Below are 16,187 nucleotides of genomic sequence, written 5' to 3'. Positions count from 1 at the left end.
GAACTAGACGTTTTACCTTTAAATCTTAACCCAACACGAACCCGCTAAGGATATGATATAATATGGATAGACACGACGCGATAATAACACGACGACGACCCGGAACTTGATTTACATAATTAAAACGTGATTTACACAATTAAAACACTATATTACACAATTAAACCTTATTTTCAAATTTGATTTACACAATAAAAAATTGATTTATACAAACCTAAAAAATATAGCTATAATATATGTATATTTTTAAATATTTATAACCGTCTCATTTCTTTCCGGCATGGGTTTTAAGAAATATTAAGAAAAGTGAGTGGAAAAAGTTAGTGGTATATGAGTCTCATTTGTATATACAATAACTTTTAAATGAAATATGAGTGGAATGAGTCAGTAGAATCTGAGACCTATTATCATTTATAGTAAAAATGAACCGAGACTCCTATTTGCGGATGGACCGAAATAGAAAAACAGGACTCTTATTCGCAGACGGATTGAGTAATATTATTTCAAATAGGTCATCTGAACTCAGCCTAACCTGAATCCAACCTGAAATTATCAAGTTCTTAACGGGTCAACCCCCCAATAAGGACTTAAACCCAATAAAATTTGACCTAAAGCTACTAATTATGTGTGTGTTCATGTCGTGCACAAAACTGTATGTTATAAATAAGTCACGCACCCCCTTAAAATGCCTTGTACAAGGAGGGTTATTCACTCATTTATAGATGAGTTAAGATTATCAATTTTATCTGTGGGACAAGGAGTTTCAATACGCCCCAGCAATGTGTGGCTTGGAATGATCTTCGGACTTCCACACTTACAACAAAGAAACTCATCACCGACTTGAACCCACTCTAATAACATGATAAAATAGGCTAATCATCCACCTAAAAGGACTTTAAAAGGGGAGTTTGTCGAGGAGTTAGGATTAGCAATTTGTTGATGTGGGATGAAGAGGGGAGTTTATCGAGGAGTTAGGATCACCAATTTGTTGATGTTGGATAAAAAGAGGTTTAAATATGTCAACCCTACCAGGAATTATTCTAACCATTAATTATAATTTGGAATATATAAAATTTGCCTACACGCTTTTAGTTCATCATAAATCGTTCTGCAATTTTGTAAACGAATAGTTACGTTTATGTAGAGAACTCTTTACCACCAGAAACTGAAGTAAACTACGAATGATTATATGAAAACACATTCAAACACTAACAAGTTGCTATATGAACTGACAAGAACAAAAATTAATGATCCTAAACAGGCAGATAAAAGTAGATTTTGATCAAAGGAAGCCTAACATTGACATGAATCACTCTTCTACATAAAAATTAGCTAGTCAATATCTTTCCCGGCCAAAGAATCTTCTTCACCTATCAACAAGAAGAAATACCACATTGTTCAGCTGCTCAATGCTCGACCGCACCAAGGATTTGCACGGTCCCAGACTCCGCACCACTAGCTATACATATCTGCATAATTGCCAGGAAATCACAACTCAGAAAACAAATCAAGAAGATAAACATACACGAATTGCAGTTAGATAGGGATACAAACAATTTAATCATTTCCCCAGAGAAACTATTCCAAATTATGCAACAGCCAATTGTAGATAGATGGTGATACAAACAATTTAGGGGCAGAATGGTAGGGTAGATAACTCGACTATCTTTGAGTTATATGACCAAAAATGACCTAAAATGTGTGTTCTTATCATGTTTTGTTTATTTATCTTCTCTACCAAATGCTTTCCCCAGAGAAACTGTTCCAAAATATGCACTTGCCAAAATCAAAATGTGAAACTGTTCCAAAATATACATCCACTTTTGACATATAACCACTCAAGTCAAACAAGCAAGGGGGAAAAGATTAAAACAAGTTGTACTGAGAGGTAAATGAACAGCTCATTCCAGGCCAAAGGATTCATAATTCAACTGTGGCCATTTCACTGAAGTACTGAACATATACTAGCCCCATCCAGTATGAAAAGGCACAGATATAAAAGATAGGGCAAAGATGGAAGGGTAAAAAGCCATCCTCAAACAATAGATTTAATTGGTCTTGTATAGATCTAAATATTTAATCTTTCAGAAGCATTCATTCAAAATAAAGCAACAGTGACATTGTGACAATATAGGATTAAGCAAAACTAACTTAGTATTAGCATAGGTAGGCAATCAGTTCAGTATTTCTTCTATTTCATTGTATTAGAATCATCATTGTATTATGATGCATGCAACTAAATGTTACCAACTAAGAGAGTTTGTCAGCCATCAAAGCCAAACCCAGGCTTCATAGTTCATCATAAAAAACATTGGAAGATGCAAGCAAACTTAAGACCCTATATCTAGGATTTATAGTCCATCAACCACAAAAAAAGCTGATTATTCACTCAGATCATTCATGCATTCATAATTCTTTAGAGGCCAGCACTTCTTTTAATAAGTATTTAAGAACAACCTTGGGATGGGAGTTTCCAACATGGTGACATGATCACTTTCCTCTTCCCTCAATAATCCTAAAATCAACGACAACAAGATGCACCAAGGGCTAACATAACAGAATGTGCAGACCAATTCTCATCTATAACGAAAGCAAATAAAGTGTGGGAACGATCTAGAATCACACACACACGCATACATATATTAAAGTCAATATGCAATGACAAACAATAACCAGCTACTACATGAGAAACACATGTAGGGAACCAACCAGAATCACCAAGGTAATAGAAGCCTCAACCTGAACAGTATTGCAGACTTATTCTAAGTCAAACTAGTTAGCAGTGCATCGTGCCAAACTATGCAATTTCATTTATATAACCAACCAAATAAGAAAAAAGAACAGGCAAACATATAACTAAATATCAGAAATTGATAGAAAAACGATTATATCACAATATACTAGCAGTTATACCATCAGAAGATCCAGGTCGTTTAGTTCGCTTGACCTTCTCTAACTGGACCTGTGTATCCATAAACAATTGCATCCTTTGGACCTCCAAATCTTTAGCAAACTGCATCCTTTGCTTCTCCAACTCCACCATCTGCCTCAGCTTATTACCCTCTACCTTCTCAAAAATTTCCCCAAAATTCTCTATAGCCTTTGCCAGTCTCCTCATCCCTTCTTGCCCTACCTGTTCGTCCTCTTCAGCCTCATCCTCGCTCCCCTCCACTTCATCACCCTCCAACTCATCATCATCATCATCAGCCTCATCGTCAGGTGCAGCCGCTGCAGCAGCCATCGCCGAGTAATTTCTCCTGAAGAACGACTTATCCACGACCGGAGACGTCATCGGACGCTTCTGCGGCAGACTAAACGGCGTCACCACCGCAGGATTCATCGGTTTGCGATAGGATAACGGCACAGCCAGCGGCGGAGCAGGCAGAGATAGCTGCGGCGCAGATTGAGGCAACGTAATCACCTTGCTCTGCTGGTGCTTGTTGAAATTAGATCCGATCAAGTGCTCCAGAGTGGAGAAAAACGGCCAGGACGAGGCTAGGGCACCGTTCGATTCAGCGATCCTCGTCCTCTCCGTCTTGTATTTCTTCTTCAGAGTATCGATCCGGTTCTTACACTGCACGTCGGTGCGGTGCGTCTTCTTGGTGTGGCCGTGGAGCGCGTTCACCGCATCTGCCACCTCCTGCCAATCCTTCTGGCGGAGGTTGCCGCGGTTGAGCTCGAGGTAGCGCTGTCCCCAGGTATCGACGAGCGTCGCCGTCGCCTCCTCCGTCCAGCAGTCCTCGCGGAAAGGACCCTGCCGCGGCGGCGCCGGCGCGTGAGGAGTCGAAGATTCCGTCAAATCGCCCATGGATCGGTAACCCTAGCGAATTAAATTCAACGAGGGGAAGGAATCGGAAAAGGAAATTGGGGGGAAAGGAGAGGCGGCGGGAGGCGATTGTGGGTGGAGAGATGATATGTATGGGAGAAAAAGGGGATAGGGCTGACTGGGAGAGGGGGTGTTGGTAATCGGCGGGGGGAGCGCGTGAGAACGACGGTCACGCGAATTCGGCCGAATTGTCATTGGTAACTGCGTCACGCTACGTCTGTGGGTTAGGTTTTTAGCGATGATTGATTGTTTGCGGACAATTAGGGACTTTTTTGTCTAGCTTCCGTGAAAAATAAAAAAAGAAAAAAATAATTGTTTTAAGCTTAAAAATGTGGTCGCACGGTGCGGATGATGATGGCTTGACCGTGGGATTTGGGGAAGAAGTGTCCAGTCATGGCATGCAATTGCCGTGCCTACGAAATGACGGTTTTGCCCTCTCTTGTTGCCTGGCGATTAGGTTTATTTGTTTGATTTCAATGCTTATTTAAGTGCTGACTAACTTAACAACAATATTTCATTCAATTGTTATGTTTTAATTATAGTTAGACCATCCACAATAGGAATAGCCCAGCAATAGCCCAGCCATAGCCCAGCAGCCATTGCCACATCATCAGCACTAAAAATCCTCCTGCCACATCATAAATAGCCCAGCCATAGCCTAGCCACATCATAAATAGCCCAGCCACATCACTAATAACAATTATATAAAATGACATAATTAACAATCACACAATATACGGAATTTAATTTACGAGACATATACGGGAAAAGTTTAATAATACTATTAAAATTTTAAAAAGTACAATAATTAAAAAAAGTACATTAATTTAAAAAAAAATACATTAATAAAAAAGAGTGACAATTCACTCCTCGTCTCCGTCGTCGTCGCCTCCGTTGCCGTCGCCTCCGTCGCCACCATCGCCGTCGCCTCCGCCGCCTACGCCGCTGCCGCCGCCACCGGTCTCCCTCCGTATAGCCTCCAACTCGTCCTGCAGGCTCATGAGCAAGGTTTGAAGCACGCTCTTCTCCACGGGATCCGTCACCACCCGCCATCGGCCATCGTCTTGATCAACTGAGCGCGTGTTTGGGCGCGAGCGAAGAATTTGAGGTCCTGGGTGGATTGGCCAAGGGGGGATGCCGACTGGACCTCATGGGAAGCCCCGGCGTTACTTCTCGCCGCCTGCTGAGCGCGTCTGCGCCCAATCGGGCGAGGTCGGCCACCGACCGAACGCGGCGTGGGGAACTCCTGCGTCGTCTCGGGGAGGTCGTGGGAACCTCCGCTGCTGCCGCTGTAATCGCCGGTGTAGTTCAGTCGTTGCTTCTTCGGCCAACCAGAGTCGACACCTACTCGGAACTTCTCGGACTCGCTCAGTACAAGATAGCAGTTCCAGTAGGTGAAGTCCTTGTATAAACCCTTCACTGGGAAGGCTTTCTCCGCTATTCTCCTGCAGTCATCCTCCGTTTGGCCACTGCTCATCATGCGGAGTGCGTTGGAGTACAAACCCGAAAATCGGGAGACTGCCGCCCTGATTCGGTTCCAGCCCTTCCGGCAATCCTCCCTGTTGCGGGGCCTCCCCTCCGGGCAAAATCTCTGGTAGGCTACTGCTATCTTGCCCCACATGTTGACGATCCTTTGCTCGTTCGAAACGAGAGGATCGTCGCAAACACTCACCCACGCCTTGCTGAGAGCGACGTTCTCGTCGTCCGTCCACCTCCTCCGTACCTCCTCCTCACCCGGCTGCGACGACTCGCCGACCTTCTTCTTGCCCTTCTTCTTTGGGGCGCCACGCCCCGGCACTACCCCCCCCCTGAACTAGAGTCTCCGGAGCTCCGAGAGTATCAAACCCCAACTCATCCAAGGAGAAACTATCAAACCCCAAGGGTGTTTGGGTTGATGTGTGCGAAGACCCAGTCGAAAAATCAAAACTAGGGCGATAGACATCCCCCGCCGTCGCCGGGGACCCCCCAGGAGTCCCCTGTGTAGCCGGTACGACCCCCGGAGTCCACTGTGCTGCCGGTACGAACCCCGGAGTCCACTGTGTCGCCGGTGCTCCCCCGGGCATCATCTGCATCCCGGGTACCCACCCCGGTATCGGCGGAAACCCCCCCGGCGGACTCCCCCCCATTGGGGCCCTGGGCATCATCTGCTGCCATGGGTACATGTTGTAGTACCCGGGCACCTGACCCCATCCACTTCCCACAGGGATCGACGGAGTTTGTGACCCGCTACTCCTGGAACTAGGCTCGTTGTTGAGATCCATTTCCCGTTGTTGATCTTGAACAGAAAGAAAGATAGAGAGAGTACTCGTTAAAACAAGTGGTGCGAATGAAAATGACGAGCAAAGCGCGTATATATAGTATTTCGGAAAAAAAAATTAATTTTCGCGCTGGGCGGTGCGTTGGGCGATCCGGGAGCTGCAATAGCGCCGAAAGGACCGCCCAGCCGACCGCCCAGCGCCACGCCACCGCCCAGCGCTGCGCGGTTTCTCTCTCCAGTCAGCGGCTGGGCGGCTGCAATAGACCGCCCAGCGAACCGCCCAGCGCCGGCGCTCGGCTGGGCGGTCGCTGGGCGGTTATTGTGGATGGTCTTAGTACTACCTTTTATCCAAATCGCTGTAATTCATTTCATTCCCTGCGCACAAGGACTATAAAATAACTTTGGAACTTTTTAAAATAATAGAGTATATTTCAATTTTTAATTTATGCATTATTAATCAGCTCTTATCTTATAAATGTGATGATAAATTATGTAAAATATTAATTATACGCGTCAATTTGGTTGTACAATATACTCTTCAAAGTTGAAAATAGTAGTTAATAGTCTTAGACTGTCCATTAGGGGTGACAAATCGTGCGTGTCGGGTCGTTATCGTGTCGACACGATAACGACACGAACACGATAACAACAAACACGAACACGACCCGTTAAGAAAACCTCAAACACGAACACGAACACGACACGAAATCCTCAGACACGAACACGACGCGAACACGACACGAACCCATTAACGACACGAACCAATTCGGGTCAACACAACACGATAACAACACGTACACGAGATGACACGATAACGACTCGATAACAACACGACCTGATAACGGTTAATCCTATTAAAAATGAAAATAATAAGAATTAATAATATTAAAATATTATTTGTTAATGGATAACACGAACACGACACGAACACGACACGAACACGTATTGTTAACGGATAACACGAACCCGACACGAACACGACACGAACACGACACGAAATTTTCGTGTCCTTAACGGGTCGACCCGATAAGGACACGAACCCAATAAGCTCCGACCCAAACCCATTATTTTCGTGCCGGTTCGTGTCGTGTTATCGTGTCGTGTCAAAAATTGCCAGCCCTACTGTCCATAATAGTTAAGCCCGTCGCCTTGGGCCAAGCAACAAAACTTGGCCGGGCCACCAAAAATACTTGTGCACACTACAGTGGACAAGCCCAAGCCACCAAATATTAAAAAAAAAATTCGAAGTATTTTAATTTAACTACAATAAAAATTATCGGACTATAATAATTATAAAAAAGGCATAATTTAATAAAAAACAAAAATTAAAACCAAATCTTCGTTGTATTATAGAAAGGGGTAAAATTATACAACGAAAATTATTGACATCACACAAACTACACCGTGAACGCATATCACGCTCTGCCCCCTCCCCTGCGATTCCAGATCTCTTCAACCAAATCAGTCTGCAGTGTCGTATGTGATGTTTCCCTCCGCATATCGGTGAACCGTTGGATCAAGTATGCATCACTACGCGGTACACCCATCTGCAGTGGGGCGGTGGCAATACCGTGACTCGTACTAGCACCCTCTTCGGGTGCCCAGCGCTCTGCAGCAAATCCTTCGTCATCTATTATCATATTGTGCAATATGATACATGCATACATGATGGAGACGACATAATTTTCGTGCCAAACTCGTACCTGGCACCGTAGAATGTCCCATTGCGATTGAAGGACACCAAAAGTTCGCTTAACATCCTTCCTAGCACCCTCTTGTTTTGCCACGAAATAGGATTGCTTCGGCCCAACCGGTTGTCGGATCGTCTTGACAAACACGGGCCAACAAGGGTATATCTCATCGGCCAAATAGTATGCCCTGTTGTACTGCGTGTCGTTGGCCACGAATCTGACCTTCGGACCCTCACCCTGGCACTCGTCATTGAAGAGATGACACGACTGTAGAACGTTGATGTCGTTGTTCTACCCTGCGACACCAAAATACGCATGTCAGATTCGCAAACGGTAGTCAGCAACGGCTTCCAGTATCATCGTGGGGTGTCTCCCTTTGAATCCAGATGTGAACTTCCCCTTCCAAGCCACCGGGCAGTTCCTCCACTCCCAGTGCATGCAATTGATACTGCCCAACATCCCCGAAAAATGATGCACCGTCCCGTGCATATCTATCAATCTCTGGCATTCATCGGCATTTGGCTTCCGTAGATACTCCCGACCGAAGATATCCTGGATGCCATTACAAAACTGTTTTAGCGTCGTTAGGGAAGTTGTTTCACCCATCTGTAGGTATTCATCGAACATGTCAGCGGGACCGGCATAGGCAAGCTGCCTAATTGCAGCGGTACACTTCTGATATGTCGACAATCCGGGTCGACCGCTAGCATCATGTCGCAGTGTGAAGCACATGTACAGTTGTGCTAATGTCGTCGCTATATGGATGAAGAGTCGTTGCGACATTCTGAATCGGCGACGGAAAATCTCTGGCGGATAAAGGAGGTTATCGCCATAGTAGTCTTCCATCAACCGATGGTCGGCCCCGACATGGTCACGGTAGATTATCCGCCGATGATGGAACGGTCGAAGGACCGCCGCCGCCTCCTCCTCGTCAGCTTCACGTTGCACCTCTTCAACTAGTTCATCGAACTCCCTATTGACCAATTGTTGAAACTCATTGTCGGAACTCATTTTTCTAAAGTAGAATTGAGATAAATTAAAAAGAGTGGAGATTGGAATGCGGTAAAAAAATGGGGAAAAATGGATAGATTTATAGAATTAAGAAAATAAAATAAAAATTAAAAAAAACGAAAAAGAGGGGAGCCGTGGCCCTGCCCAAGCGCCGCGGCTGAGCCGCCGGCGTGGCTCCCTCCCCGCCGCAGAATTTGGTGGCTCTCACTGTAGGGAGCCGTAGCCGAGCCACAAGCGACCCACTAGCCACGGCTCCCCTATAGTGGACGCTCTTAGAGTCTAACAAATTATAAATGAGATGATATTTGAAAAGGATAATTTGGTTAGTTTAAGATCCTAATGAGATCATAGTCATAAATCAGTTATATCGTGTTTCAAGCTCCAAACATGCTTACACTATGTAACTCATTTTTAAACCTTGCACAATAAAAAGGTTTTACATATAACTCCATTTATATATGGAAGTCAGGGTTATGAGATCCCAAAAGGAAAGAAGCATACTTGAATTTCACATGGACAATATTTGAAGTAAGATACATCAACAAAATTCGATTTCATGTATACAAAAACTTCAAATAGATGAATCTAGGCGCCTCGTCTCATTCGTTTGATTCTCTCCAAGGCACCTAAATGACCATCGTTCTCTTTGTTTTCCGTATCAGTTGCTTCTTTACCTTTGTCGTCTGCTTCGTCTCTCTTCCGCACCAATCCTCCAAACACTGCATCTGGAATTTCTTTCTGTGCGATCTCAACCTTCTCCTCATCTTCGGGATCACTATCTTCTGGAAGCTCGATATCCTCTGTATTTGCTGTTGTCTCTCCATTTTGCTGCAAACCAGCACTCACGAATCCTAATCGTCTACCACCATCTTTAGCACTGGTGTCATTGGTAGTGGGCAGTAATTGCCTCTCAAGTGCAGCCATTTCGTCCTCTGCAACGCCTGCCTTCTTGAGAACATCCTTAGCTTCGTCAAGGGTCTGCATCTGGTCCTTTTGCATCAGATACTCCGGTAGGATAAAGTGCGTCTGCAAATAGACAACGGTTAAAGGAAAACGTTTCCAGAAGGAAAAAAACGGAGCAGCATGCAACCTGTAACATTGATATTTTACCTGGCTATAGCTAGCATCAACACTTCTCATGATTCTGCGCATCTCCCGATATGTATCCTCGTTTCCATGCAGCACTTCAAATTCATGCCACTTGTTCCAGAAGTCAGGATCAGATTTTGGATTAGCAAACTGTGATGCATGCTTGTATAATGCACGAGCACGATCGATTTCACCAAGATTCTTCTCGAGTTCAGCATATCTCAAGCACATGACCTTTACATCCTTGTCTGGCAGTCGTGATTCAATAGCTTGCTCATAAATCTCCCTAGTTTTTGGTAATCCGAATATGTCAGCTGCCCTGGCAATATATATCTCATACATGCCCAACTTCTCATTAGGTGGGACAGCTTTTGTAGCCTGATCATACACCCGCATTGCTCTTTTAGCCAGACCATAGTCTTCCTCCAATTTCGCGTATTGAAGATACAGGGGTTTCACTGACTCTGCAGGAGCCTAATCAAGGGAAAATTTATTTAATCAATCAGCATCAGTGAAGGTATAAAAATAAAACTATGCACAAGCTTGTACATTTACACAGAAGGATGCTGATCGAGGATTAACACAGGCTATTATGAACAAAAGCGTGCAAAGCTTTACATAACCCAAGGCCGGTCATAATACACAAATCAGTAACAGGGCATAACGAAAACAATACTATGATGACCAACGTCTATAGAATGAAGTAAGAGGAGTTTCCCAGTAACTCAAGAGGAAAACGCTACAAAAACTTCTATGCTTCAACAGAGAATGTCCGCAAAATCCCTCAGTTACAACTAGTTTCAATTAAAGAAAGAAACAGATTATTTTCTAAACCTTTATGCTAAGATGTTCAGCAAGAAGCTTATTTAAGAGTTATAAAATGTTTATGCTAAGCTCTTACGAACTATAAGATGCTTTCAGAGCTTAATATTTTAAGCAATCACAGTGTTATACATTACAATGACTAAGTTTTCCAACATAAGATCGTTCTTTTTTTTCCTTTACTTTTTGGCCAAAAAGTGGGGATAACCTCAAATTTGTGAAAGAGCTCATAAGCCCTTCAGCCATTGCATTCTCAAAGCAGATATGAAATGGTAAATGAAGACTGACGAAACTTGTCAGCTAAGCAAGTTATAAGCAGGCCATGTAATGAGCCACCAACAAATAGTGTAGCAAATCATGGCACTGCCTGAAAACTGTTTTGCAGTTTATAGCACAGATAATCAAAAGAATTGCAAAACAGCAGGATAAATCATCTACATGTCTCCAATCTATAGCACATGAGGAATCAACATACCTCTTCAACTGCCTTCTCAAATATCTCTCGAGCTCGTTCCAGCTTTGATTTTCCATATCTCTTAACAAATTTGGAAAGATATGTGACCCATATATCTTTCACATGCGGGTACTTAAATATTTTTACACCTCTCTCATAAACTTTAAATGAGTCTTCAAAGTACTTGTGTTCCTGGAAAATGACACAAGAGAGTTATTTCTCAATCTAGCGAATTGGAGAAAGGAGTGAGAGAACTACTACTACCAGAGGATTAGGATTAGCACTTACTTCTAGAAGCATTGCATAGTTTATGATAATCTGGGGAGTAGCAATTCTTAGATCCAATATTTTCTCATAAACTACACGAGTTGACTCCAAGGTACCCAAGCTTTCCTCCAAATCCACATAAAATGTCCAAAGCTTGAGGGATTTATGAACCTTCATTTGCACTGGTTCATTTCCATCAGCAGCAACTATAAAAGGGTAAGCACAATAAGCATTCGAATTCAATTCCAATCATATCAATTGATTATAGAAAAAGTGTAAGAATTACAGCTTAGATTGCCTAAAAAACCATGGCCTGATGCAAAGAAAAATAATTAAAATTGATGGAGTATTTTTTAACTTACATTCATAATCCATAAAATCACTTTGAATAAATTATGAATATGTGAAAGTCAAGATAAGCAAATGGAGAAAGATAAAACAAACTAGCAGACTTTAATTGAACTTGCAGTGCTTCTGTTAATAAACTATCGAATTTGCTAGCAAAGTAACTTGAGAAATTTATCCACCTTATACTAAAATTGGTCTTCAGTACACTTGTACGAAGGAAGTTATGTATTTCAACTTTCAAACTTTTGCGGGAAGGGTAGAATATTATAAATTCTGATTCGTGCAACACTCACTAGAACACAAGATATAAAGACTAGCCAAGAACACATGCTCATAATTGTGAAGAGTAATCTAGAGAAACAAAATGGTCACAAAAGGTGTTCTTGGTAGGGGAGACATTAAAATAAACATGCTACTCTTGCTCTATGAATTTCTTCGAATCTAGAAGTGACAGATTTAACCAACTGGCAATGACGATAGCAAAAGATGCACATTGAAATTACAAGTGTCCCTCCCGCTTACATTTATACCAAATAATATAGCTACATCATTATCATGGACCGTGATCAATTTTGTCTATAAAACTGTGACTTCCATGTCACTTGACCCACTTCAGCACTAGACTCACCAAAACAGCACGGTACAGAAGTTTACTTGGAAGTCATAAAGATTTTCTAAAACATAGTACTGTATAACTTAAATTCAACTTCATGAGAATAAAAGATCCTCACACACGAATAAAGGAAGAAGGTATCTATGTGTGTTGGGGGCAACTAAAAATCGTACCTCTCCTCTTGACCTCAACAGATGGCTCAGCAGTAGCACGCCTCATCAGTTCCAGTGCACCCTTTAAATTTTTGTGTCTGAGCTCCATCTCAGCCCATTCACACCAAATGCTTGCTAGATGATCGACAGCCTTGTAATTAACCTGCACAGCCTTATCAAAAATCACCCGGGCATTTGAAACATCTCCATGAGTCTCATACAACTTAGCAAATGCAACCCACAGAGTATGGGGTTTCCCCACAGCCTTCATGGGATCCACGGTCCTCACAGCTTCTGTGTAAGTCAAAATTTGTTTTGTGGGATTCCCTTCAAAAAGCTTAACTCTCCGATGCCACTGCTCCACATTGTGAGGATTCTGCCTCAAAAGCACACTGTTAGCTAACTCCGGCCTCCTGTCCATCAGATGCTCATACCTCGCCAACCGCAAATCCACATCCTTGTCATCCTTCAACCAAAAACAGCTGATCCTCTTCCTCAACTTCTCAATATCCAACCTATCATCCTCCTCGTCATCCTCCTCTATGTCATCCTCATTCCCATCTTCTTCATCACTGTCATCCATATTGTCCATCTTAATTGACAACACACTGTCCTCAAATTGTGAATATGCATCAAAAATAACACTGAAATCCCTCACTGTGACTACAGTCGTCATCCCTTCCTCAAAGACATCTCGGGCCTTCTCAAGAAGCTGTCTCCTAATATAATAATCAGCTAACGAAGTCCACAGTCTCCCCACTTCATCCGTAAACTTCCTAATCCCCCCTCTAATTATCGCATCCACATTCAATCCCGATATCTCGGTAGCGTGCTGAGTCAACAAATCACACAATTCCAACCATAGCCTATGTTTTGTCTTCCCCTTTATAGAGTAAAACTGGTCGTCATTTAAAACTCCAGCCAACCTCTCTGCAGCCTCCTGCCACAACTGCGAATTAACCAAGAACTCAATAAAATCCTCGATATGACTTGGATCATACTTCAGGTACCTCTTGTACACCCTCAGCGACGTATCTATCGGCACGCCCCTCTGCGACACGAACACCAGATAACACTCCCAGATTCGGTCGTGCTGAGTAACCGGCAGCGCGCACAATGCACGGTCGAACGTGCGCCGCGTCCGAGTAATCAGCTTCTGATGCGTCAGAGACTGCAAAAACATAGTCCAAATGCGGGGCATCTTGTGCATCGTGGCGAGGGCTCGCTCGAAAGTGTTGTTCAGCGTCTGATACTGCGAGTGAGTAATCGGTAGATTCCTCACGATCTCGAGGCGCTCGCGGAGATAGGCGTGCCACAGCTTGTAGCTTCCGGGCAAGGCCTTGAGAGCTCGCTCGTAGATAATGGCGCGCTTCTTGAACGGCGCGTCGCTCTTCGCGATTAGGTATCGCCACCATAATTTGAGATTGTTAGGGTTTCGAAGTACCTCTTCTTCGTAGAGGTAGTCCTCTTCGGTGGGATAGAGATCCTGCGCAATCGACATGCTTGAGCAAGTTTTGAGCTGGAATAGCGAGAGTGGAGGAGCGTAGGAATCGGCCGCCGCCGCGAAATTGAGCAGGAAGCTTCTAGAATCGGCGACGCGGAGAAGAGAGAGGATGCGCCGGTAGACTGATGTTTCTAGGGTTTGGGCGAATGGGAATTTGCCCCTTTTGAAAGGTGTATTTTAATTCTATGAGTAAGATTTAATAACTCACGCTATTACAAGAGTGACAATGTTCGAAAGCAATCTAAAAATTTAGACGACGCAACACTGCATAAGTTTATTTAAATCTCTAATATGAGTCTGATTCGACCTTATATGTTGATGTTAAATTTCTCTTAATTTCCAAAATGGCAAAATATTCAAGACCATAAGTTGAAATTTTATAGGAGCAGAAACTAAACAAGCTGTTGGTTATTCAATTTAGTGCATGTTTGGTAGGCATGATAAATTTGCACAAGATAATTAATTAAGATGAACTTTAATATAGGGGAGTGATCAATTGTTAAATACTAGGTTGTTTGTCAAGAAATTGAAAATTTATAAAAAAAAACTTATATTTTGACATCGGAACATATGCATGTAAGATTTCATTGAAATCCTTATAAAATTGTCTTTAATTTGATATATATAGTGTAAAAAAATAATTTATTAAGATAGTTATAATTGTTTAACGTTTGAGATATTTTTTGAAAGTTAGTTATAACAAACTTTTTTTAATTGACATTAATACCCTTAATTGATGTTTTTTAATATTTTATTGATACTCGTGGTTGTATGATCTTGTGCCTTGATTTAATGATACAAAGCCTATCATTTATTTGTAGTTAGCAAATTTAAGGGTGGGTTAGCAATATAACACCCCCTTTAAGACAATGATATGTTATTTTACTCTTTTGGGCGGTTAAACAATTCATCTTTTTTAACTAATTCGTTTCGGGCCTTAGCGGGCCAAGATGGGCTTTGATGACATAAGATGACCTTATTTTATCTATCAAACAGCCAAATAGTCCATATAACTCATATATTTTGATCTTATCTATGCTAGCAAACAAGTACTAATTAATAGTAGCAATTTAGTTGATTAACGCAATTGTTGTGTTTTATTGATTTAGCAGCAGCGACTGGCACTTATGGCGGAGCGGCATTGAGGCCGGTGGCTACCGCACCATGATAGTCATGGATTGTATTAACAATATACGCAATAATTATATTCTCTTTATTATATTTACGGTATACTACTACAATATTAGGTAAATTGCTACAAAAAACTATGATATTTGATAAATTATGATCTATCCTATAACTAGATGTGAGAAAAAATATCGAAACATCGCACTTACCGTACTAAAAATATCGATTTTTCTGTATACCACAATTTTTGGTATGGCATCATACCGTTCCAAAATTTTTCGGTAAGGTAACGGTATCAATTTTCTTATACCGTGATATACCGAATATTTGGTATACACCGTAGTTTCACTATACCGAATCCTTGGTCCATACAAAAAAATTGATATATGTTGAAATATTATATTATATTTAATATATTTAGGGTTTTTTTGTTTTTTTATTTAGGGTTATTTGCCTACAAATGCACCAACTTTAAACATTTTCCTATTTTTCCCCAAAACTTTGATTTTTAAATATAAATACATCAACTTTACATTTTTCTGATTTTTCAATTAAAAAAATCATAAAATTTGGTCAAATTCTGATCTATCTCATAATTTTAAAAATGCCCGATTAAATTATAATTTTGACAGTTTTCTGAATTGTTCAATGATTTTCCTATTTTTCCCCAAAACTTTGATTTTTAAATATAAATACACCAACTTTGATTTTCTGATTCTACTATATCAAAAAAACATTTGGCAAAATAATACTTAGGTAGCAGTCAACTCTACATCTATCTTAATTTTAATTACTGAAAATAATTTTAAAAAATACCACGTCATCACATCCAACTTTACTTGCATTTCTCGTCCTCTTCTATCTCTTCCTTCATTCTTTTCCCCAAACTTAGTTTTGTGAAATAGTACAAAAAGAGAACTTATCATTTTGATTTCTCCGAAATTGTGGAATACGCCAGTTCTGTATAGTTTAGTCATCTAGATGATTTAAACTATTTTTGCCATTCTAATTGCTCCCTCTTGGAT

At 41.7% G+C, this 16,187-nt stretch overlaps 2 protein-coding genes across 2 annotated transcripts; both read right to left on the bottom strand.

The window, feature by feature from the left end:
• Window positions 1–1,166: 1,166 nt before the first annotated feature.
• On the bottom strand, window positions 1,167–4,169 carry LOC121756995 (trihelix transcription factor ASIL2-like). Its single transcript, XM_042152451.1, has 2 exons — window positions 2,914–4,169; window positions 1,167–1,469 (listed from the first exon to the last, which is right to left on the bottom strand). The coding sequence occupies exons 1-2, from the start codon at window positions 3,806–3,808 to the stop codon at window positions 1,456–1,458; spliced, it is 909 nt and encodes a 302-aa protein (XP_042008385.1). The 5' UTR covers window positions 3,809–4,169; the 3' UTR covers window positions 1,167–1,455.
• A 5,007-nt stretch (window positions 4,170–9,176) lies between these two features.
• LOC121759040 (pre-mRNA-splicing factor SYF1-like) lies at window positions 9,177–14,253 on the bottom strand. Its single transcript, XM_042154533.1, has 5 exons — window positions 12,552–14,253; window positions 11,439–11,623; window positions 11,172–11,342; window positions 9,896–10,348; window positions 9,177–9,811 (listed from the first exon to the last, which is right to left on the bottom strand). Exons 1-5 carry the CDS (start codon window positions 14,029–14,031, stop codon window positions 9,371–9,373), a joined length of 2,730 nt encoding a protein of 909 aa, XP_042010467.1. The 5' UTR covers window positions 14,032–14,253; the 3' UTR covers window positions 9,177–9,370.
• Window positions 14,254–16,187: the final 1,934 nt, after the last annotated feature.

Source organism: Salvia splendens, chromosome 12, assembly GCF_004379255.2.
Source record: "Salvia splendens isolate huo1 chromosome 12, SspV2, whole genome shotgun sequence".
NCBI classification, from domain to species: Eukaryota; Viridiplantae; Streptophyta; class Magnoliopsida; order Lamiales; family Lamiaceae; genus Salvia; species Salvia splendens.
Note: the sequence above shows the minus strand (reverse complement) of the source record. Positions and strands in the feature narration are given on the sequence as shown.

What these genes read in the sequence shown, in the direction of transcription:
- LOC121759040 (XM_042154533.1), bottom strand. Translation starts at nt 14,031, where the DNA reads ATGTCGATTGCGCAGGATCTCTATCCCACCGAAGAGGACTACCTCTAC. An exon ending in ACTATGCAATGCTTCTAGAA is followed by an intron (nt 11,343 to 11,438) that starts GTAAGTGCTAAT and finishes GTCATTTTCCAG; the next exon opens with GAACACAAGTACTTTGAAGA. An exon ending in TTGAGAAGGCAGTTGAAGAG is followed by an intron (nt 10,349 to 11,171) that starts GTATGTTGATTC and finishes TCCCTTGATTAG; the next exon opens with GCTCCTGCAGAGTCAGTGAA.
- LOC121756995 (XM_042152451.1), bottom strand. Translation starts at nt 3,808, where the DNA reads ATGGGCGATTTGACGGAATCTTCGACTCCTCACGCGCCGGCGCCGCCG.